This window comes from Odocoileus virginianus, chromosome 22 (genome assembly GCF_023699985.2).
Source record: "Odocoileus virginianus isolate 20LAN1187 ecotype Illinois chromosome 22, Ovbor_1.2, whole genome shotgun sequence".
Taxonomy (NCBI): domain Eukaryota; kingdom Metazoa; phylum Chordata; class Mammalia; order Artiodactyla; family Cervidae; genus Odocoileus; species Odocoileus virginianus.
The window spans coordinates 33,487,936-33,512,330 of record NC_069695.1 but is presented as its reverse complement, the minus strand read 5'-3'; the positions used below and the strand labels follow the sequence as shown (position 1 = coordinate 33,512,330).

Sequence of the window (24,395 nt, the reverse complement as noted above, 5' to 3'; positions counted from 1 at the left end):
TCTGGCAGGAGGTCTATTCTTTCCAACCACAGGACTGAAGTGAGTGTGGCGTCTGTGTCAGGATACAGACATGGCAAGAGTGGCCATCAGAGTGCTGGCAAGGTGCAAAAAAGTAAGGAGCTGTCTTCAGAAAACTGTTAACAACCAAGAATCAGGAGATGACAAACAGACCATCAGAAAATCTCATCTGAGTCCACCACACATAAGCACATTTATCAGCAGACAGAATTAAAATTTGGTCAAAAGATGACAGCTCTCTTACAATGAATGCATGATTGAGAGAAGGACCTAGCCCCTCCCTCTGCCTGGTGACCTGGATCCAAAAGCCTGAATTAAGAGTAACTAAGGGTATCGATTCTTGAAAGTCCCTTGGACTGCAGGGAGATCCAATCAGTCCATCCTAAAGGAGATCAGTCCTGGGTGTTCACTGGAAGGACTGATGCTGAAGCTGAAACTCCAGTACTTTGGCCACCACATGCGAAGAGTTGACTCATTGGAAGAGACCCTGATGCTGGGAAGGATTGCGGGCAGGAGGAGAAGAGGACGACAGAGGATGAGATGGCTGGATGGCATCACTGACTCGATGGACATGAGTTTGGGTAAACTCAGGGAGTTGGTGATGGACAGGGAGGCCTGGTGTGCTACGACTCATGGGGTCACAAAGAGTCAGACAGGACTGAGCGACTGAACCGAACTGAAGGGTATCAATGACACGATAAATTTAGTCATAGACACTGCTGCTGCTGCTGCTGCTAAGTCGCTTCAGTCGTGTCCGACTCTGTGCGACCCCATAGACGGCAGCCCAACAGGCTCCTCTGTGCCTGGGATTCTCCAGGCAAGAACACTGGAGTGGGTTGCCATTTCCTTCTCCAATGCATGAAAGTGAAAAGTGAAAGTGAAGTCGCTCAGTCGTGTCCGACTCTTAGCGACCCCATGGACTGTAGCCTACCAGGCTCCTCCGTCCATGGGATTTTCCAGGCAAGATACTAGTCATAGACACTAGAAGTAGGTTAATAACACTAAAATGTTTGTAAATATGATATAGGTTTCTATACATACATATACCATGCAAATATCTGGGTCATAGCCATCTCTCTAGAATATTTAGATCAGGTTATTTTTTTTCCTTATAATCGTCTTTGCCATTAGTCCATTTTATGTTAAAAACAAGTTAATCTGCCCCCCCCACTCAAAAAAGAAATATATAGTTCAAATGGCTTTAGATTTTCTCCAAAGTGTGTCTAGCTGAACCTCCAGATTTCTCAAAGTGTAGCATTACTCTGCTGCAATCACTGTAGTCCAGAGTTGTGCAGGCGTCAACTGTAAAGGTCTGTGCACTTGGACACTTGGCCTTGCATCATGGAATATGGTACAAATATAGAGCAAACAACACCAGGCTGGTTATGGGTAACCAGCGTGCCCGCAGTAACTTAGAATGAAATGTAGCTTCCAGGGAGGCCAAGTTCTAATTTCCTTCAGCAGCCCAATCTATTAATATGTCAACAAGTTACTTGTTAACTAGATCTATGAAAAGAGATTGATGGAAATAGGCTCAGAACAAGGTACTTCTGTTACTTGATTTGATTATTTAAAATCAGGTTTTACAAAGGTGGCACTGTATAATGCGAAACAGTGCTGGCTTCTGTTTATGAAGGAAGTGTGTATAGTGGATAGAGAAGAGTGTGGGGTGTGGAACCAGCCGGCCTGGATGCAAAGCTTAGATCCTCCACTTAATATGTTTGTAACCTTGCCTGGTGTTTTGACGGTTGTAGTTGCACAATAAGTACCCCCGAACTTCATGCAACAGGAGTCTATGAGTCAGAAATTTGGACAGGACATAGCAGGCCATGTTGATTCTTCTCACACATTCTGAACTGTCAGCTGGATGACTTGAAGACTTGCACTGCATTGCATCTTCAGATGATTCACTCCCTCACAATTGATGCTGTCACCTGACACCTGAGCTAGGTTGCTTGCTGGAACACCTAAAACATAACCTCTCCCTGTGGCCTGGGTTCCTCACAACATGATGGCTGGTCCAAGCATAAATGTCCCCAAAGAGAGAGCCAGGCAGAAACTGCATACTTTTTTTTTTTTTTTTAATCTAACTTTTTAAAATAAACTAGCCTGGGAAGGCACACAACATCGTTTCCACCATACTATGTTGGCTGTAGAAGCCACAACTCTACCCAGGTTCAAGGGACAGAAAAATCAACTGGCTTCTTGAGAGGAGTGACAAAGAGAACATGTGGAAATGAAAATATTTCTATGGCCATTTTTGGAAAATAGAAGTTGCCTGACCTGACTTTTCATTGACTGACCTTCCCTATCTGTAAATCTAACAGCTAGGGCAGTAGCAGTTCCAGTATGTGTGGAACTCATCAGTTAACATTCAAATGCAACCTCATTTCTACCTTCTTGTCCATATGTCACTAGGTGAAACATAAATACATGATATAGATGATACATGCTCAATACTTTGTCCTAAAAGGACTCATTTTTCCTTATAATTCCCTATTTCCTACTGACCCAGTAGGAGAGGGAAAGGAGAAGGGGAAGAGTGAGAAAAAGAAGCCAAAGATGGAGAAAACTGAGGGAAAATCCAAGATGAAATACATGGCTTAAAGAATAATAAAAGTCAAGTGGGAAAAAGATATAATTACTATATTGGATATCTTGGGATCTCAATCTACCTTCATTTTTCAGCATTTTTGGTAACAAAAGAAAAAGCCAGGTCTTTGTTTAGCAATGGTTTCTCAGTATTTTTAGGACCATGGTTTAATGAGGTATTAAAAAAAAAATAGCACTCTGTACTGTTTCAAGTCATTCGGGTGCCTCATTAACATCAAGAGTGCACCCAGAGAAAGAACTCTTGCTCAGTCTGGACAGTGTGGTATATCCTTATAATAATGCTCAAATACTCAGTGCTGAAAATCTTCACCTCTCAAGTGGTATAGGATCAAATACTACAAATAAATGTGCTTCATTATGGTTACAGCATCTAATAACTAATTAGTTATTTCCTAGAAGTGGGCCAATAAAATGTGTGGTTCTAAAGTGATATATACATGTATTTCCTGTTATTCTATGTAGTCACTCATTCATTCATCTTGAAACCTGTGTATCCACTAATGTCAGCTCTGCTTTGTACAATATATCTTATGGGTGAACAAAATAAAAGCGCCATTCCTCATGGAATTTATAAGTATTTTTGTTCACACTTTATAAATCTAATCTTTATTTCCTAATAAAATGTTGGGATAATAAGCTGAATATCTCCCCCCAAACATCAAAGTTTAACAAGTGATTTGAGATAAAAGAGAATAAACCCTCCTCGAGCTAAGTATTTTACCTCCTAAATTCTAGACAACTTGAAACTATTAACAGATGTTCATCCTCTCTTCTTTTATCAAGCCATATTCTCAATTTTTCATTATATTAATGATCACTAGTAATGGAAATTGAATAAATACCAATAAATCTGGCTTTGAGAAAGTGTTATATTTATTTAGACATTTGGGGTGTGTTTAACATATACAGAAAACACAAAGAATGCAAAAGTTTATAAATTCCATATTAAAATTATATATTTCTGTGATTTTTAAGTGCAAAGCTTTCCCGTAAGACCTCAAATTCTTGAGGTTCACCATGACATCTTAGAGCTCGGCATACAATAGTTACTAAATTAAAACTTTGGAATAAGCAACTGAATGAAAAAGAGTAAATAAATGAATGAAGGGATAAAATAATATTGTAAATCAACTCAGAGTTCAGTTATTTTAACCTATAAAGATTGCAATCAAATTTTTCTTTAATGGATTTAGAAACAATTTTTTAAGTGTGCATTTTGTAAAGACCTTATGTAGAAAGGCTCAACTGATAAGATTTAGCTGAATTTGAATTTAAAAGCATGTAAAACTCATCTACTTCTGTATCAGTTCCTCATTTCTTCTTACCCTTTTATTATATTGCCAACTCCAGGTTTTGTGCCCTTATTTAATATCTTCCACTACTAGTTGCTCAACTCCAGTAGTGGTAGCATTATTTCTTCTGGACATATACCCACCAATAATTATCATTCCCCCTTTGTTTCATTTGCATGTTATAATACTATTGATTAATATTCAGCCAGTCAGAGTTGTGAGGTGGAACCACAGTTAAACATAAAAACATTTTCAGTGTCAGCAGAAGATCATTATTTAAAATTAAAAAACTTAAACTTCATTGCACATCTGAAGGTCACGGACTTTCAGGACTAGGCAGTGAATTGGTAAATCCTTCTATACATTCATTACTGGAAAATGATAATGTAAAATATCATGACTGATATAACAATGTTTTGAAGATTCATTGGCATAACTATACAATTTGATTTCTCAGTATCTACTCTAGTCATGGCATATAAAACAATGAGAACTGGTGTTATATAGAAATTGAAAGTATATGCATTTGAAAATAAAACTGTACATTACACAATGAACAAAGCATAAAGTAACAAATACATACCCAATTAAGTTCCATTAAATAAGTTTAAAACAAATCCTACAACTTTTGTAGGACTCCTCTATATTCAATATTTATAATATCCATTTGGATCTTGAAGGAAATGTGATGAAAGGTAGAATATCTCAGACATCAGAATTGTATTTATGTTAAATCAAACAACAAACAAACAAAAGCCTCAAAATGATTACTTCTCATGCCTCCAGTAGAAAATGTATCAAAGTTCCAAGTTAACCATTTGAGGATTAGATTTCAGTATTAGTGTTAAGATATCAAAAAGAATTATAACCACCTTTTCAAAGGTATCTTCATCAAAGAAAAATATTGGTAGATACTTTGTCCTCCTGTCAAAGGATAATTTTGTGATTTTAAGCAAGTCTATTATATAGAAGTGTCTAAAGTTTCAAGTTACTGTTCCAAAATTAGGACAAGAGCACTTAAAATCTCTCTCAGTTCATCATTTTGGCTTTTTGAAGAACACCTATGACATAGCATTAATCATTAGGGATCAACAGGGATACCAAGCTTTCATGAGAAATATGTTTGTTGACCTTACTAAATCTTCTAGTGTGTAAATATAGAAATATTTATACAGGGAATTTTCTGCTGAATTACATTTCCTCTGTGCACATTTTCATCCTGCAATATATTTTTCTAACAACTTATACTAAAGGTTTGATGGGATAGCAATTTTCCCAAAGAGACATTTTAATTGCTTCACAATGGTTATTTTTATATCTAGTTATTTAATCATCATTATCATCATCATGATTAATCTGCATTTGTGTGTTTTGAAAACTTTTTACTGTTATAAATAACATTGCAACAGATAAAGTTTTTTGATTAGGATAAATTTTCATGAGATGATTTACTAGATTTACAGGTTTGAAAATACTTAAGGCTGTTAATAAATTCCACATTTTTTTGAAGCAGCCAAAGAAAATTTTCTGTGTTAGAAATCAGCGAGTAAACTGAATCATACATCTAATTTAAAATGATAGGCAGAGCTTAATTTTCCAGTGGGTCATGTTGGCAAAAGGTACATACTGAGGGGTTTGTGTTAGATTTGACATATATTTATTTAGTCATGGGGAGTGTTATATAGTTCTCAACTGCTCACAGAAGCAGGTTTAGGTTTTCACATAGCTAAGCTATGTGCTTTGTCACTCAGTCGTGTCCATCTCTTTGTGACCCCATGGACTGTAGCCTGCCAGGCTCCTCTGTCCATGGGGATTCTCCAGGCAAGAATACTAGAGTGGGTTACCATGCCCTCCTCCAGGGGATCTTCCCAACCCAGGGATCGAACCCAGGTGTCTTGCATTGCAGGCGGATTCTGGCATACTAGTAACAAATAATGACTTTCTCTGGGTGCTCCAAACATTGAGTTCCTTGCTCCTCATCTTTTTTAACTCTTCACTTCTCTGTGTTTTGAATGTTTTCTGCTTGTGCCACCATTCTGAAACTCTCGCAAATAGGATTCTAAGCTTCTAAATGTCTTCTCTCCACTTGAGCCCCGGGACTTGAGAAAAGGAAAAGGGAAGTTTCCTAGAATGCTGGGTGATGCCTTAGGACTGGATCCTTCCCAAGGTATTGTGGATGGAGGTCTGGGAAAGAGGGGAACAAAATCAGATAGCCTCTGATGACTCAATATTTAACACAAACCCACCTACATCAAGAAAGAAAACTACTAACAACCAAGGAGGATGTCAGTGTCATGGGAAGCATCTTTTTGGTTTTATTTTTCTACAACATATAAGTAGTACTTTTAGATAATTCAAATGATGTAAAGATACAAACATAAATTAAAATGATTTAATTAAGTACATGTGCATATTTATCTTCTAGAAAATACAAGACGACTCACTGGAAGAAAATCTACGTTTAGCTCAAGAGTATCAGAGATTACAGAATATATTCTTAACAGTAAAGGACAATTATTTCAGCCAGTATGAAAGACAACTATCATTAAATGGTTCAATTAGAGATAAGAAACAGGTATGTCTTAGTCATTTTTCTAAAATAATGATTTACTTGACATATGTACCACAAAAAGTAACAAGTAGACAGTCAGTCATGAGGTCACCAGTCTTATGGTGGTTCTTTATATGCCACCAAATGGCACATTTTCTTTTTTAAAGTTTTCTTGTATATTTTATCAATGTTTTGAAGTTGAAGTTTGAAAGGCTATTTGAGAAATGAAAAAGCATACTTTTAATCTACTATTTTATACTAATTTACTTTTAAATATTATGGCCTAAAATACCAAATATTTATAGTTCATATATTTAAGTATATTATCATATACTTCAAATTTCAATTCTATCTGTAGGTAACTTTTCTTTTTAAAATTTTTTTGTATTTTACTTTTTTTCCATTTATTTTGATTAGTTGGAGGCTAATTACTTTACAATATTGTAGTGGGTTTTGCTATACATTGACATGAATCAGCCATGGATTTACATGTGTTCCCCATCCTGATCCCCCCTCCCACCTCCCTCTCCACCCGATCCCTCTGGGTCTTCCCATTGCACCAGCCCCGAGCACTTGTCTCATGCATCCAACCTGGGCTGTATCTTGACACTCTAATAAGAACGGAGCTTTCTCTTTACTTTTGAATTTGTGGCATATTGTGTGTTTTACTTTTCTGCTTTTAGTATTATGGAAGGTTTTACAAAATGGATTAGAATTTCTGATGATTTCCAATAACCAGAGATATCGGCTATTTCTTCAAGTTCCTAATTAAGCCTCATATTTAATAATAACATAGAAATCAAAATATGGAGCTCATAAATCATGAGGAAGAATTAGAGGTATATCATGAAAAGTTACCTACATGGTACCCATGAAGGTAACCCACGAAATAGTTGACATCTCTGGTTATTGGAAATCATCAGAAATTCTAATCCATTTTGTAAAAACCTTCCATAATACTAAAAACAGAAAAGTAAAACACACAATATGCCACAAATTCAAAAGTAAAGAGAAAGCTCTGTTCTTATTAGAGTGTCAAGATCCAGCTGCTTCCTCTATATTCTTCTCCAGTTACTCTTCACAAGAAGCTATTTTCCTTTGAGTCTTTGTGTCTTCCCAGAATTTAAATTTCAAAAACTAGCAAAAGCGAAAGTGAAGTCGCTCAGTCGTGTCCGACTCTTTGCGACCCCGTGGACTATAGCCTACCAGGCTCCTCCGTCCATGGGATTCTCCAGGCAAGAGTACTGGAGTGGGTTGCCATTTCCTTCTCCAGGGGATCTTCCCGACCCAGGGATCAAACCCAGGTCTCCCGCATTGCGGGCTGATGCTTTAACCTTTGAGCCACTAGAGGGCATGATTAATTTCTAACAAGTCACCTACCTATAAAAACCAGTAGGGGGCTCCTCTGGTGGCACAGTGGTAAAGAATCCGCCGGCTAATGCCAGGAGATGCAAGAGACATGCAACCCATTCCAGTATTCTTGCCTGGATAATCCCCATGGACAGAGAAGCCTGGTGGGCTACAGTTCATATGGGGTCACAAAGAATTAGACATGATTGAGCGACTAACACACACACACAACTGTGAATGACTATTAATATTACATTCATCTGCTATGCTGTTTAATGCTTTATTTCCTATCCATCTACTCTCATGTGAGTTAAAGCTTCCAAGTATATTGAGAGGATAGGGTGTGTCTTCTTCTCTTAAAAATTTGTATTGAAGTATTACTAAGATGAAGGTAGATCAAGAGACAAATGTGTTTGGGAAAGAATTGAGAACACAGTTACATGCTAAAATCTTCCTCAAATCATTATTCTGGATTCAAAGAAAGGATATCAGTCGATCCATGGAGCTTTTGTCCAGTCACTTCATGCATTAGACATTATTATTTAAACATGTTTTGTTGCTGATGATTGAGGAGGATAAAAAAAAAAAATCGAGGTTAGTACTGTATTTCCTTTTCTAACAAGAAGGAAAACAAAAATAAATCCTGTGTATGTTTTTACCAGTTTATGTAGACTCCTTTGGTGGCAAATGACAAATAAATTAGATATCTGCATGAATAGCGAAGAACGTGTGTTTAAGAGAGATCCCTAACATAGTATTTACATAGTAAGAACCAACTTGTCTTTATGTCATTTTTGGAATTAAAGCACATCGATTCAGGATCAAAGGAGTGAGACTCTTGGATGACAGACAGTGGGGCATGCTAGGAGACTGGGCTTATGTTTCTGATGATCCCTCAAACGAATCACTTTTAGCACACCTGTTTCAGGGAAACTTTCAGAGATTTATTTGTACTTCCAATCATTTTTCATTTCCATCCTTCAGCGATGGAGGTCATTAAGTGCAGGCTGCCCTTGTCGGTGTCATGTAGGATCAATTTGCTGCAATGGACAGAGAGGCCTTATTGATGCTGTTAAATCTGTCAGTGAGAAATCGTATGTCATTATCGTCTAATGCACTGCTTACAGGATGGAATTTGGCCATCAAAACTGAGAAAACCCTTTAATATTTTGGTCCATTTTCTTGATATTGAAGCATTTCCCTTGACCAATTTAGTTTTGGGTACACAAAAGCACTGCTCAACCTCTGATTCCCTTATTGAATTTCCTGTTAGATAAAATGGAATTATTTGTGTCTTTCTCCTGCTTTAGAATAATTTCATTGCTTCTGAACATACATTCCTTTTGGCAGAGTAAATAATTATATTTTAATTATCATACTTCTTAGGGAGTATTATTTTTTCTACACAGATGATTGTACACTGTCCAACTTCTCAGTACTTTTAGAACAAGAGTAGCAAAGAAAGCTTAAAGGAAGAGTAAAAAAATTAAATATTAAAAAATATGAAATATGCCCCCATCCTTAACAACATTGTATATGCAGATGATTCAAATTTTATAGTATTATAGTTTTACTTTTGGTGGTAGAATTATGTCTGCTTCTTTTGCACATGTTTCTTTTTTTTTTTTTTCTCAATGCATATGTTTCTTGATACTTTCCTGTATGTTTAAAATTTGCAGTGATGGATATTTTATGCTTTAAAAATCAGAAACAAACAAAAACAATTATGAAAAACTCTTATTAATCCTGTTTATAGGTAATTATAGGATAGAATCTATTCTAAAACTTCTCAGATCTCAAAATTTAAAATAACACTAAGGAGAAATGAAGGAAAAATCATTGAAAAACAGCTTGTATTTCTGTGTTGAAAGCTTTCAAATATATTTTCATATTTTCTTTTTCTAAACAAAAGCCATGGATATGTTGATCAAATCAATGTGGGTTTGTTTTAATTGCTATCTCAAACTCTTCAGGCCTACAAAGAAAAGTAAACTAAGCAAGCATGGAAATGTTGATGGTTTTGTTGGCTGAAAATAAGATCTCTTCCAAAACTGGTTATAATATATGTTAATTCTTTTATAAATGACTTATAAAGCTTAAACTTTTGGACTTCTCTAGTTCTCAGTGCTTTCATACTAAGGGAATACAAATTATTATAGAATCAGTCAATTCTTAACAAGCAATTATGTGAACCAGGAGTATGTGCCATACAAATTTCAAATTATCTCTGAAACATCCTCCAGTCATCCTGGAAATTTTTCTGTTATTATGATTTTCATCATCTCCTATGTAAGTATGGAACTGAGTTTTGATGTGTTAAATGGTCACTCAAGTAGAGGAAGCCTGACTGAGATGGGAATCAAACTCAGAATTTTCCTACATCCAACCATTTCATAACTCTACCACAGCATTGCTAAACAAAACCCAATATGTTTGGTTAAAAGCAAGTAAAAACCATATAACTTATGGATGATGTCTTCAGTATCCAACTGAAACATTATTTGATTCACTTAATTATTTTTGTAATTTCATCTCATTGAAGCTACTTTTTCAGTAATGATTTTCTGGTGGGGAAAGGACTACCTACTTAATTAGAAGCTATTTAATTTCCATTAGGATTATAGATAGGTTTCATGACTCTTAAACTGTAAAACTAGGAGTGCCTTTAGAAATATACACATCTCTTTAGAAGATTGTTTTGAAAATGAGGAATCTTAGGGCAAGAGTGACTCAGGGATTTAACATATATAAAGTTAATTAAAGAAAATTTGATCCAGGGCACGGTTGCCTTAACTTAGGTTCAAGTATCATCTCCAAGAGACTATGGATGAACATCTGCTGTGATATTTTCCCAAGGTTTTAGTGGACCAATAGCTGAGAAATAATGAGCAACTGCTATGGATGTTCTCAGTTTGGAGCATCATCTTAAAGTGACCTGAGCTTATGAAGGAATCATGTAGGGACATGAATCAGAAGACTACTCTGTGTTCCCAGGGACGCTTCTGGGTCTCACAGAATGCAAACATTTCATCATTCATTTAATTATTCAGAATAAATGATTAATCATCCCTTGTACTGACAAAGATACAATTAAGGGCACAGGATTATGCTATCTCATTTCCGCTTCCAGGCTGACTGCTGTAATCTCCAGAATCCAAGGGATTCTTTCCTAGAAATGACCATAGATTCAAAGCCCAAAAACATTCTCACTTCACTCAGCCAATAGACAGATCTTGAACTTTTGCTATTTAATCTGAATTGCCTCAAACTCAATGGATGGTTTCCATCATAAAATCTCAAAAATATTGTATCATTCAGGTATCTCACTAGCATGTTTTTGCTTCCCTTTTTTAGCTTTCAAATGTGGGTTTCCTCTAAAATTCACTTTACATTGATTTGGTAAGGAGTCAAAGTCAGTGCCAGCAATGAGAAAAAAAAAAGAAAGATTTTCCTAAAGAAAATGTGAAAGCTGATTTAGTTCTCATTTTTATAAGTATTTCATATTGTTATATTGCATGTACTAAAAATAGGCTTCAGGTGGTGATTTGTATGTGCTAGTTTCAGTGTGGATAGAAATTCATTTCTTTGCCAGGAAAAGCATAATTATTAGATAGCTTTTGCCTATGACAGCTATGTAATCTCCTCCTCCTTTTCTTGGAACACAGGTAGAAAAGCCTGTGTACGTGCACACACACACACACACACACACACACACACACACACATTCTAAAGAAGTTACCACACTTCATAGATTGATGAGCTTGCATTAAATTCTTTCTATCCCTTTCTCTGAAGACCTCTCAGGAGACCTCTGATGAATGAATCTCTGTGATTCCTGAGACTGAAGACCGCTAGTCAGTTTTATTTTATCCTAATGAATCTCCCTTCTGCTGTCCAGACTCCATGAGAGAGACACCAAAAACTAAGTATATATTTCTGAATAATACTTTATAAAAGTCAGGTTGGCTTAAATCAAACCAATTCTTCAGTCTAGTGCCATTTTTGAGTGAATTGTAGACTTATATATCTTTTATGCAATTTTGAGAAGATGATCTCCTAATTACTTGACAGTAAACAGCATTTAAATGATAGCAACATCTTAAAAGTGACATACAATAGGTCCCATCTATATGAATGAATTCCATCCTGAGAGCGTGTTTGTAAGTCCAATTTGTTCATAAGTCCAACAAAATTAGCCTAGGTACCCAGCTAACACAGTTGTCTGGTACTGTACTGTAATACATTTATAACACTTTCCACACAAATAATACATAAAAAACAAATGAACACAAAAAATAAACAAACCATTTTTTAAGTTTATAGTAGAGTACAACAGCTGACATACAGGGACTGGCATTGAGCAAACAGGCAAGAAGAGTTACTGACTGGAAGAGAGAGAGGAGATGAGAGATGGTAGAACTGAAGGATTGTCAGCAATAGGAAACAGAGGGCAAGCTTCAGTTTCACTCATGTCTGATGTTGATGGCACAAGTTCTGGTTCCTTGCTGGGCTAAATTCTATATACCCTCTTCAAAAATGATCCAGTGATGTCTGGCTAGTACTGCACCAGCGACATCACCATTACTTTTATGCTTACTTCTGGACATCCAAGGCTTGAAGTAAAGATATTGTGCTACTGTACTCTATACAGTGTTACACAGTAAAGTACACAAAAGCATAACCACTGGTAGAGGATGCACACATGTGACCATGTACGCCAAGCATGTGACCTAACTTACGTGGTTGAACATGTGCAAGCACATTCACATCTTTGAAAATTAGCAGCTTGAAGCTTTGTATGTAGGGGAGTTACTGTGTTGAGTGCGATGTGGTCCCTGATATATCAAAGACACTCTAGGTGTGTGTGTGTGTGTACATATATATATATATGATCCCTCCACTTAGAACACCATCAGGTCTTGGCACACCATCAACAGTGGGGACCTATCAAGAATAAATCAGGTTTCTTAGAAAAACACCCAGGAACCTGTGGAAAGTTGAACAATAATTTTCAATTACAGATGGTTACTGCTTTAAGACAAGGAGAGGTAATATATATATATATAAGGTTTTGCTTAATACACAGGGGAAAAATATGGAGAGTCAGGCACAGTGAAGAAGTAAAGTAATATCTTCCAAATCAAAGGACAAAGTAAACCCTGAGAAGAGAACCGAATTCTTTACTTGATAAAGAATTCAAAATAATAGTCATAATGATGCTCACCAAACACGGGAGAAGAATGGATGAACACAGTGAGGACTTCAACAAAAAGAAGAAGACACAAGAAAGTACTGAAGACAGGTCACAGAGCTGTAGAATGCAATAAATGAAAAAAATCACTAGAGGGGTTCACAGCAGGACCAAAAGAAGCAGCAGAAAGGGTCAGGAACTGAAAGAGAATGAATCTCACCCAGACAGAGCAGCAAAATGAAGGGAATTTTAAAAAGTGAAGATCGTTTAAGGGACCTATGGGATAACATTAAGCAGAATAACATTCACCATTGTAAAGGTTCCAGAAGAGAAAAGAGAGAAAGGAGCAGAAAATACATATGAAGACTTTTCTAACCAGTAGAAGGAAGCAGTCATCCAGGTTCAAGAAGCCCAGAGAGGTCAAAATAAGATGAACCCAAAGAGACACACAGAGACATATTATGATTAAATGTCAATATTAGAGAATTTTAAAAGCAATGAAAGAAAAATAGCCATTGTTACCTACAAAGAAAACCTAAGTCCACCAGCAGATTTTTTCAATAGAAACTTTGAAGGTCAAAAGGGAGTGAAACAATATATTCAAGGGACTGAAAGGAAAATACTTCCCACCCAAGAATACACTACCCAACAAAAGCTAAGTGATTTCATCACCACTAAATCAGCCTTACCAAAAATGTTAAAAGACACTTGCTTAAGCTAAAAATAAATGGTACTAATTAATAACAAGAAAACATGTAAAAGTAAAAATCTCACTGTTAAAAGCTAAATATATAGTAAAGGTAATTAATTAATCATTAATGAAGCTAGTATAAGGGCTTTCCAGGTGGTGCAGTGATAAAGAATCCACCTGCCAATGCTGGAGAGGTAGGAGATTCAGGTTTGATCCTTGGGTTGGGAAGATCCCCTGGAATAGGAAATGGCAACTCACTCCAGTGTTCTTGCCTGGGAGATCCCATGGATATAGGAACTTGGTGGGCTACAATCATGGGGTCACAAAGAGTCAGACTGAGCAGCCAAGCACACATGCAAAGCTAGTATAAAGGTTTAAAGATAAAAGTAGTAAAATTAACTAAAACTACAACAATTAGTTAAGGGATATATAAAATAAAAAATATAAAGTGTGTCATCAAAAACTAAAATAGGGTGGAGTAAAAATGTAGTGTTTTGGCATGAACTCAATTTTAACTTGTTATCAGCTATGCTATATACATAGAATATTATATGTGAACTCATATTTTGGGTATCGATCATATCTACCATGGTAGATACCCAAAAGATAATGAGAAAAGAATCTAAACAAAAGATTATAGAAAGTCATAAATCACCAGGAAAGAAAGGAGCAGAAGAAAAGTGGAACAGAGGAAAACTACAAAACAGCCAGAAAACAATTAACAAAATGACAAAGAGGATTTTAGCACCACATTTATATCAATGGATAGATCATGCTCATGGATTGGAAGAGTTAATATTGTTTAAATGTTTATACTACCCAAAGCAGTATACAGATTCAAGGCAATCCCTATCAAAATTCTGATGACATTTTTCACAGAAATAGAACAAGCAATCCTAAAATTTATGTGGAAACACAAAAGACACTATATAGCCAAAGTAATCTTGAGTAAGAAAAACAAATTTGCACGCATCATGTTCTCTGACTTCAAACTCTATTACAAACCTGTATTAATCAAAACAGTATGGCATTTGCATAAAACAGACACACTGGTCAATGACACAGAATAGAGATCCCAGAAATTAACTCACTCCATATATGTTCAAGGAGCTAAGAATATACATTGAGGAAAGGGTAGCCTTTTAAATAAATGGTATTGGGAAAACCGGAAAGCCACACGCCAAAGAGTGAAACTAGAGCACCATCTTACATTATGTTATACACAAAGATTAACTCAGAATGACTTAGGCCTGAATGTATGGCTTGAAGCCATAATGCTCCTACAGTAGAAAGTAAGCAGAAAGCTATATGACATTGGTCTTGGTGCGAGAGTTTGGATTTGCATCCAAAAACAAAGACAACAAAAGCAAAAACAAGAAATGGGCTACATCAAACTAAAACTCTTATCCACAACAAAGGAAACCATCAACAAAATGAAAAGACAAGCTACTGAATGAGAGAAAATATTTGCAAATCGTATATCCAGTTCAATTCAGTTCAGTTCAGTTGCTCAGTCATGTCTGTCTCTTTGTAATGCCATGGACTGCAGCACACCAGGCTTCCCTGTCCATCACCAACTCCTGGAGCTCCCTCAAACTCATGTCCATTGAGTCGGTGATGCCATTCAACCATCTCATCCTCTGTCATCCCCTTCTCCTCCTGCTTTCAATCTTTCCCGGCATCAGGGCCTTTTCCAGTGAGTCAGTTCTTTGCATCAGGTGGCCAAAGTATTGGAGTTTCAGCTTCAGCATCAGGCCTTCTAATGAATATTTAGGACTGATTTTCTTTAGGATGGACTGGTTGGATCTCCTTGCAGTCCAAGGGACTCTCAAGAGTCTTCTCCAACACCACAGTTCAAAAGCATTAATTCTTTGGCGCTCAGCCTTCTTTATAGTCCAACTCTCACATACATGTAGTCTCCATACATGACTACTGGAAAAACCATAGCTTTGAATAGACAGACCTTTGTTGGCAAAGTAATGTCTCTGCTTTTTTATATGCTGTCTAGGTTGGTCATAGCTTTTCTTCCAAGGAGCAAGTGTCTTTTAATTTCATGGCTGCAGTCACCATCTGCAGTGATTTGGGAGCCCCCCAAAATAAAGTCTGTCACTGTTTCCATTGTTTCCCCATCTACTTGCCATGAGGTGATGGGACCAGGTGCCATGATGTTAGTTTTCTGAATATTGAGTTTTAAGCCAACTTTTTCACTCTCCTCTTTCACTTTCATCAAGAAGTTCTTTAGTTCTTGTTAGCTTTCTGCCATAAGAGTGGTGTCATCTGCATATCTGAGGTTGTTGACATTTCTCCCAGCAATCTTGATTCCAACTTATGCTTCATCCATCCCAGCATTTCTCATGATGTACTCTGCATATAAGTTAAATAAGACAATATACAGCCTTGATGTACTCCTTTCCCGATTTGGAACCAGTCTGTTTTTCCATGTCCAATTCTAACTTGCTTCTTGACCTGCATACATATTGCCAGCAAGGGATTAATATACAAAATATATACAGAACTCATAAAACACAGTAACAATTTGATTTTAAAATGGGCAGAAAATCTGAATGGACCTTTTTCCAAAGAAGACATATAGATGGCCAAGAGACACATGAAATGATTCTTAACACCACTAATCATCAGGAAAATGCACATCAAAACCACAGGGAGATACCACCTCACACCTGTTAGATTGGCTTTTATCAAAAGTAACCAGTGTTAATGAGGATGTGGGAAAAAAAGGAACCTTTGGCATTATTGGTAGGAATGTAAATTGCTGCATTCACTGCAGTAGTGAGAAAGCAGTACGGAGGATCCTCAGAAAATTAAAAATAAAACTGCCATATGATCCAACAATTCCACTTTGGGGTATTTATCCACAGAAAATGGAAATACTCATTTGAAAAGATGCATGCACCTCTTTCTTCATAGCAGCACTATTAAAATAGCCAACATATGGAAACTACCTAAGTGGATTTCCATCAACAGATGAATGTATAAAGAAGATATGATATTGACACACAATTAAATCCTACTCAGCTATGTAAAAGAAAGAAATCTTGACATTTGTAACAAGATTATGGGCCTTGAGGGAATTATTCTAAGTTAAATAAGTCAGACAGAGAAAGATAAATACCATATAGACTTATATCAGAAGTCTAAAATACAAAACAAACAAAACTAAAATCATAGATACAGAGAACACACTGTTTGTTGCTAGAGGGGAGGGTAGTTAGCAACTTAGAAAAACAGGTGAAAGGCATCAAGAGGTACAAAAATCCAGTTACAAATTAATCACAGGATGTAATGTACAACATGTCGACTATAGTCAATAGTAATATAGAGCATACATGGCAGTTGCAAGACAGAAAATACTAAAATTGTGGTGCTAGATAGTGACTAGATTTACTGTGTTGATCATTTTGCAGTGTACACAGATATCAAATCATTATTTTGTATACCTGAAATGTGTATGATATTATATGTCAATTATACCTCAAATTTTAAAAATTAAATTAAAATAAAATAACTATTAAAACATGAACAAGTAGACATTAAAAAATATTTCCCTTTGTCAGCTGGGTAATTCTCACAGCTTTTCTATAAACGTCATCCTGTATAATATAGATGGCCGTTTTTAAATTTTGCACTATCTAATCACAGTAAAACACTGATTAAAAAAAACTATACCCACAGTTAACACATTATCTGAGGAACAGAAAGATAACACCACAGTGAATAATATAGCTTTAGAATTTTTGAAGTTGTTTCAGATATAAAATCATTTTCAAATTATTTCCTATGGTGCTGGTAATCAGAATTGTGTTGTTTTTCTAGGAAAAAATCCTCATTTTAAAGAAATATATGCAATGCACTCATAGGTTATTGAGAAAATTATATAAAACAAAGCTCCCGTCTGCATGATGTACATAGAAAAAGAGCAAAAATGTTATCTGTAAAAGCAGAAAAGAATTTGGCTTGCTTGACTTTTTGTATCAAGCATGCTACAGCAATCTTTTGATTCTAATATGAAACTATAGTAAGGATCATTGCACTAATGCATGAGGATTTGTGATAATGTTGCAGAAATTTTACTGTCAAAACTGAACTGCAGTGTAATGACTTTTGTTATCATGGTTTCTAATAACTATTCAGCATGAATTGACCCTACATATGTTTTGCTGCAATAATGTGTCAGTAACTCAAAAAGCTAAAAAGGAAATAAAAAAACAGTCAATACAATGCTATGTATGACTTCATGATAACCTCTCTCCATTCTATTAATATTACAACACAGGTGCTATGTAAACTAAAAGATCACATGGAAATGAAGGCTTAGATACATTGTGACGGTTCTAGCTAAATATACCTAAAAAGTGCTTTAGAAGAAAACTTCCTTCTCCTGTGTTAGCCCTGAGAACTAGTAATAGTTCCTTATTGGTCCCTTGCTACTTCAGAGCCTGTTGCTCTCTGGTGTAGAGAACCTTTCCACATGTTTCCTTTCTTTCCCCTACAGTGTGTTCATTTCTTCTTTTTGTGAGATCTCTCTCTCTTTTCTTTCTTCCTTTATCTTTGCCTCTTTCCTTCTTCATCGCAGTGTATTTTCACTTTAGTGTCCGTTTATTGCATTAGATGAGAGTAAATATGGCTGCCTTCTGCTACACATCTCCTTTGTGGCAGTCATGAAGCTGCGCTTTTACATGTGTGAAGCTCTGAATCCTGCACCTAAATACACAGTGAAGTCCTCAGTCGTGTCCCACGCTTTGTGACCCCATCAACTGTAGCCTACCAGGCTCCTCCGTCCATGGAATTTTCCAGGCAGGAGTACTGGAGTGGGTTGTCATCTCTTTCTCCAGAATGCTGCACCTACCCTATCATAGTTAGTTACAGATAGCCTTATCAGTAGCATTCTCTTCTTCTTATTAACTTGTACAAACTCTGTGAAACAACTGGAAATATTGACTTTTTCCTCAGAAAGCAAAGTACCGCAGTCTGGGTAGCATAAACCGAAATATTTTTCAATATATTTCTGGAGGCTAGATGGCCAGGACCCTGGTGTCCGCAGGACTGGTTTCCTGAGAGCTGTGGAGGAAGGAAGCGTTCCAGGGCTCTCTCACTGGCTTGTAGGTATCTTCTCCCCATGTATTCACATTGTCTTCCCCCCACATGTGTCTGTCCCAGTTTCTTCTTCTGGTACTAACACCAGTAACAATGAATTAGGGACCGCCGTTTTGACCCCGTTTTAACTCAGTTATCTCTGTAAAGAGATTACTTCCAATCACAGTCACATGCTGAAGTTCCGGGGGCTAGGACTTAAACGTGTGATTTTAGGGGAAGGGATACAATAAAACCCATAACATGTGCTTTGTTGTGAACCTAAAGCCATACTACTTGTAAGTACAAAGGACTGCTGGAATCCAAACCTAGGCCATGGACTCAAACCCACAGATTTTCTGCTACTCCACAGTTTCTCTTATATTTTTTTCTCTATGCCATTTAAACTATTATTCACATACCATGTATCATTATTTCTCTTCAAATGGATATGTATTTCAGTTATAAATACTTTATAACACCTCTTATACTGGGCGTGAGTATGATTAAGCAATGCCTAAGAATGAAATAGTTTTTGGTGGAAAAATATTGTGTTTATATACAGGAAGCACCAATTGATTTATGTCTCTGAACAATGGTCAGAGATCTAAACAGAAATGTTCCTTTGCCACTGAAGGATCTTTAAAATTCCTCTCCCATTGCCTCAGACTGGAGAACATGTGCTTGCCAAAATGGATGATCCTAATTCCATAGGAATTACATTAGGAATTAAGATGAAGACACAGGGTGTACATGTTAAAAAGAGGAAGAAATCAGCTCCAAGCAGCAGCTAGTATTTGCAAAGAATACAGAGGGAAGTGAGCCTTTGGTGGAAATTTGATGATAGAGCCTTGAACATAGTAGCATGACTAGAGTTAGACACACACACCCCCGCAAAGTGCCAGGAAATAATATCATAAAGAATATTATAATCATCAATGCTGGAACAATAAATACAAATAGCATGCATGTGTGCTAAATCACTTCAGACATGTCCGACTCTTTGTGACCCCATGGACTGTAGCCCTCCAGGCTCCTCTGTCCATGGGATTCTCCAGGCAAGAATACTGGAGTGGGTTGCCATTTCCTTCTCCAGGGGATCTTCCAGACCCACGGATTGAAGCCACATCTCTTATGTCTAACCTGTGTTGGTAGGCGGGTTCTTTACTACTAGCGCCACCTGGGAAGTCCTTAATAAAGTAGAATTTCTCCCAAACACAACAGAGTTTTGGGGAAAAAATAAGAAAGATACTGAGTGCTGGCAAACAGACGCTTCCATCCCTTAAAGAGTATTGGAATGTGACGACAGGAAAGGGAGAGATTGTGGTAACCTCCCGCCCCCAGCCCCCACATACCCTGCCCTGTTGGAAGCTGGGAAGTGTGTGGGCTGACGCACGGACTACCGCAGGGAATCCTCTCTCAGACTTGAAGATCTAGCTTCTGAAGAGCAATGCTTGCTAACCTGGATGGAATGTTTCTTACGTGGGTCTGCGAGGTCTGAGCATATCTGGACAGTCCATCTGAAGTCGCTGTCGCGACGGTGCACCGTAACAGTAGCCGCGTGTCCTGCCTGCGTGAGAGAAATGACTGGGCTGCCCCAGATTAAAGAGCAACAGCTGCCCTTGGGCTTCGTGTCTCTAGCGATGCCTCACCCAGTTTTCAGTGTCAAGGATACAGAAAGAATTCCAGAGTGGATCCATTTAAAAGAAACATAGTGCCTACAAAGGAAAATAATACCACACTGGCTTCAGACTTAACATCCTCAGTTTTTTTTATGATGGAAGACAGAAAAATATCTACATAAATTTATAGAAGAAAATAGGGCACTCAGGAATGCTGAATCTGGGCAAATTATCATTTAAGTTATGGAAACAGGTATTTTTGAATGAGCAAACAAGCAACAAATACAGCAAGTTTTAAAAATCCAGATGGCCAGTAAACATAGGAAAAATGTTTCCACCTCTCTGAAAATTGTGTATATACAAATTAAAATGAGGTACATGTTTTCAACTCTGTTTTTAAAGCATCGTTAAGATTGAGTATGCACAGTGATGGTAGGGGAGAGCTTGGGAAAAGAGACATTCATAAAAGATGAGGTTGTTTGTCTGTCTGTAACCAAATTCACCAGCCTACCTGTATCTACTCCATAGCTGCAGTCATTCTTCCTAATAAAATGATAGAAAAAAAAAATGATAGTACTTAAGCTTCTAATACAGTTAAGACCTTTCACCTTGCTCTGAATCCCATCCACTTTCACCTTCTCACAGCCTTCATTCTTATAATTTTCTATCCTTCTGTGTCCTCAGAGTTTTTCCTGCTGACTGGATTATCCCCATCATCATACAAACATGGGCTAGTATCCACCATCTCAGAAACTGTCTTTTGATTCCACACTCGATAGAGCCATTTATTTTTTATTAAAACTTGCAGGAGACCCTGATTCAATTCCTGGGTTGCGAAGATCCCCTGGAGAAGGGAAACGCTACCTACTCCAGTATTCTGGCCTGGAGAATTCCATGAACTATTTAGACCATGGGGTCGCGAAGAGTCAGACTTGACTGATCACTTTGGAATTATCTGCATTTACAGTCCTTATGCATTCTTTTCTCCTTTGAAGTACCACTTCAATGACGTCCATGATGTCAAATCTAAGTATATATCTGGCCTCATCTTGCTCAGTAGCTCACCAATATTCAGTCATTGCTAATCATTCTTCCTGAAGCATCTTTGGCTTTGGCCATGGATGTGGCACCATGGTCTCCTCCCACCTTACTGGATACTCTGTTTATCTTACATTAGAAATTCTTATTTTGCTCACCCTCCACATGCTGGGGTACTCTATGCTCAGCAGTAGGATCCATCATTCACTTTTTAATAAACATCCTCACTTCAGGTAGATTTCTAAATATGGATCAATTGCACAAGCATAATTTTAAGTAAAAGAAGACAGAGCACATGCTGTCTGGCTGTTTTTGTCTTGTGTTGTTGTGCGTTGTCTGTATAAACAGGTCAAACAGAGTTATGCTGTTAGAAGTTGGGAGAATAGCAATCCTGGTGGAAAGTAGAAGTGGGAAGAAGACAGCAAGGGAGTTTGGGGGATGCTGTTGATATTTTCTTTCCTGATCTGAGGGATGTATTCAATTTGTGAATAATTTGTTGAGCTATATAGTTATGGTGAAAGTGAAAGTGAAGTCGCTCATTTCATGTCCAACTCTTTGTGACCCCATGGACTGTAGCCTACTGGGCTCCCCATCCATGGGATTTTCCGGGCAAGGGTACTGGAGTGGGTTGCCATTTCCTTCTCCAGAGGATCTTCCCGACCCAGGGATCAAACCCAGGTCTCCTGCATTGCAGGCATATGCTTTACCCTTTGAGCCACTAGGGAAGCCCTCAACTCAACTCAACTTTGTGGCTCAGCTGGTAAAGAATCTGCCTGCAATGCAGGAGACCTGGGTTCAATCCTTGGGTTGGGAAGATCCCCTGCGAAGGGAAAGGCTACCCACTCCAGTATTCTGGCCTGGAGAATTCCATGAACTGTATAGTCAATGCGGTCACAAAGAGTTGGACACAACTGAGCAACTTTCACTCTGTGAATACTTATGGTACATGTGCTTTAATGCCTGTGTGTCATAATTTAATTAAAACTTAAAATCATCTGGTGACTTACCATCCTACTCATTCAGTTGTTCAGTTGCTCAGTCATGTCTGAGCAACCCCTTAGACTCTTTGCGACCCCACAGACTGCAGCACGCCAGGCTTCCTGTCCTTCACTGTGTCCCAGAGTTTGTTCAAACTCATGGTCATTGAGTCAGTGATGCATTCCAACCATTTCATCCTCTATCATCCCCTTCTCTTCCTTCCTTCAATCTTTCCCAGCATCAGGGTCTTTTCCAGTGAGTTGGCTCTTCTCATCAGGTGGCCAAAATATTGGAGCTTCAGCTTCAGCATCAGTCCTTCCAATGAATATTCAGGGTTGATTTCCTTCTTGCCCTGGCCTCCCAGACTGCATTGCACACTCTGTCCGTCCCTCACATCTGTCACTCACCCCACCCTGCTCTAGCAACAGGCTATTTTTTGATCCTTGATCACTGGACTCATTCTCAGTGTAAGGTCCTTGAAATTTCAGATCCCTCCAGCTGTACATTCCTCCCCAGATTTCCTATACATGTTTCCTTCTTACAGTTTAGCTGTCTCATGAAGAATCCCTTCCACATGCAGCTCTCACAGAGCCCCTGAAGTCGTCCTTCGCCTGTCCACTCTTGTGTCACCCTGTTTTATTTTCTTCATAACACTTAAAACACTAATACTTTATATTCATTTGTTCATGGTCTCTTTCTGCCAAATGAATGAAAGCTCAGTAAGGGCAAGAAGCTGATTATCTTATTCACAGTCATAACTCTAGCATCTAGAAAATTGCCTGGGCAAAATTTTTTCAGTTCCTGGATGATCCTTCCCAGTGGGGTATCTAACAAAATATTTATGCATACCCACTGAGGTGGCCTTTCTACTTCAGGGAATTTATAAGAAAATAATCTGTGAAAGTCTGCAAAGATATGTATAATGGTGTTGATTATAGTGCAATTTCTAAAAGGAAATTTGTCAGCACTTTCCTTGTATGGCAATAGAACTGGTATAGAGTGGAAACTTTATACAGACTTTAAAAGGAATAAATAGCCATGGTACGTATTTGATTGAAAAACCAAGCTATAATTCAGCATGTACTGTATGATTCCTACTTTGTATTCTCACATGTATTGGATTTTATTACATTTATGCCTAGTGGTTTATCTCAAAAACTATCTTCCAAAAGTTAGCAGTAATGAGGATGTGGAAACGTTTCACACTTTTCCCCATTCCTTTGTTTTGTTTTTATGATGAACATTTATTATTTCATGAGATAAAATGTAAAACAATTTTATGTCATCAAAGAAAGGAAAAAATTAATAAGGGCCTTGAAACAAAAATGGCAACCCACTCCAGTTCTTGCCTGGGAGTTCCCATGAACAGAGGAGACTGGCAGGCTACAGTCCACGGCGTCACAAAGGGTTGGACATGACTGAGCAACTAACACTTTGAAACAAGAAGTGTGCATTCCATAGAAAATATCATGGGACTTTGAAAAATATAGGACAGAGGACAGCCAGAAGAAAAAAAAATCTAGAAGGATTCAGACCAGCTAAAATCCCAAATATCCCTAGCTCCCACTGTAAATTCTTGTCACTATAGTCCATTTTCTTTGCTTATTTAAAACAGGTAAAATTTTCATTAGAGAATGTGGATTCACTTGTTGTCATGAGGGTTTGTAATCAGCATATTCTGAAGTAATTATACTTTTTATAAAGATTATTCTATCTTTATACAAAGGTAAGTTGTGTCCTAGGCTTCCCAGGTGGTACTTGTGGTAAAGAACCACTGGCCAAGAGATGTGGGTTTGATCCCTGGGTCGGGATGACCCCTGGAGGGGGGCACAGCAACCCACTCCAGCATCCTCTTCTGGAGAATCCCATGGTCAGAGGAGCTTACAAGGCTGAAGTCCATAGAATCACACAGAGCCAGACACAACTGAAACGCATGCACTCAAGGTGTATCCTACAGGAC

General features: G+C 37.6%; 1 protein-coding gene across 4 annotated transcripts in view; it reads left to right on the top strand.

The window, feature by feature from the left end:
* Positions 1 to 24,395, top strand: part of CCDC178 (coiled-coil domain containing 178) — a 395,761-nt gene that overhangs the window by 261,134 nt on the left and 110,232 nt on the right. For all 4 annotated transcript variants that reach the window (XM_070452800.1, XM_070452799.1, XM_070452797.1 and 1 more), the window contains one exon: positions 6,349 to 6,498. In XM_070452800.1, coding sequence (XP_070308901.1) covers positions 6,349 to 6,498 — 150 coding nt within the window. The remainder of the gene's footprint in view (positions 1 to 6,348; positions 6,499 to 24,395) is intronic.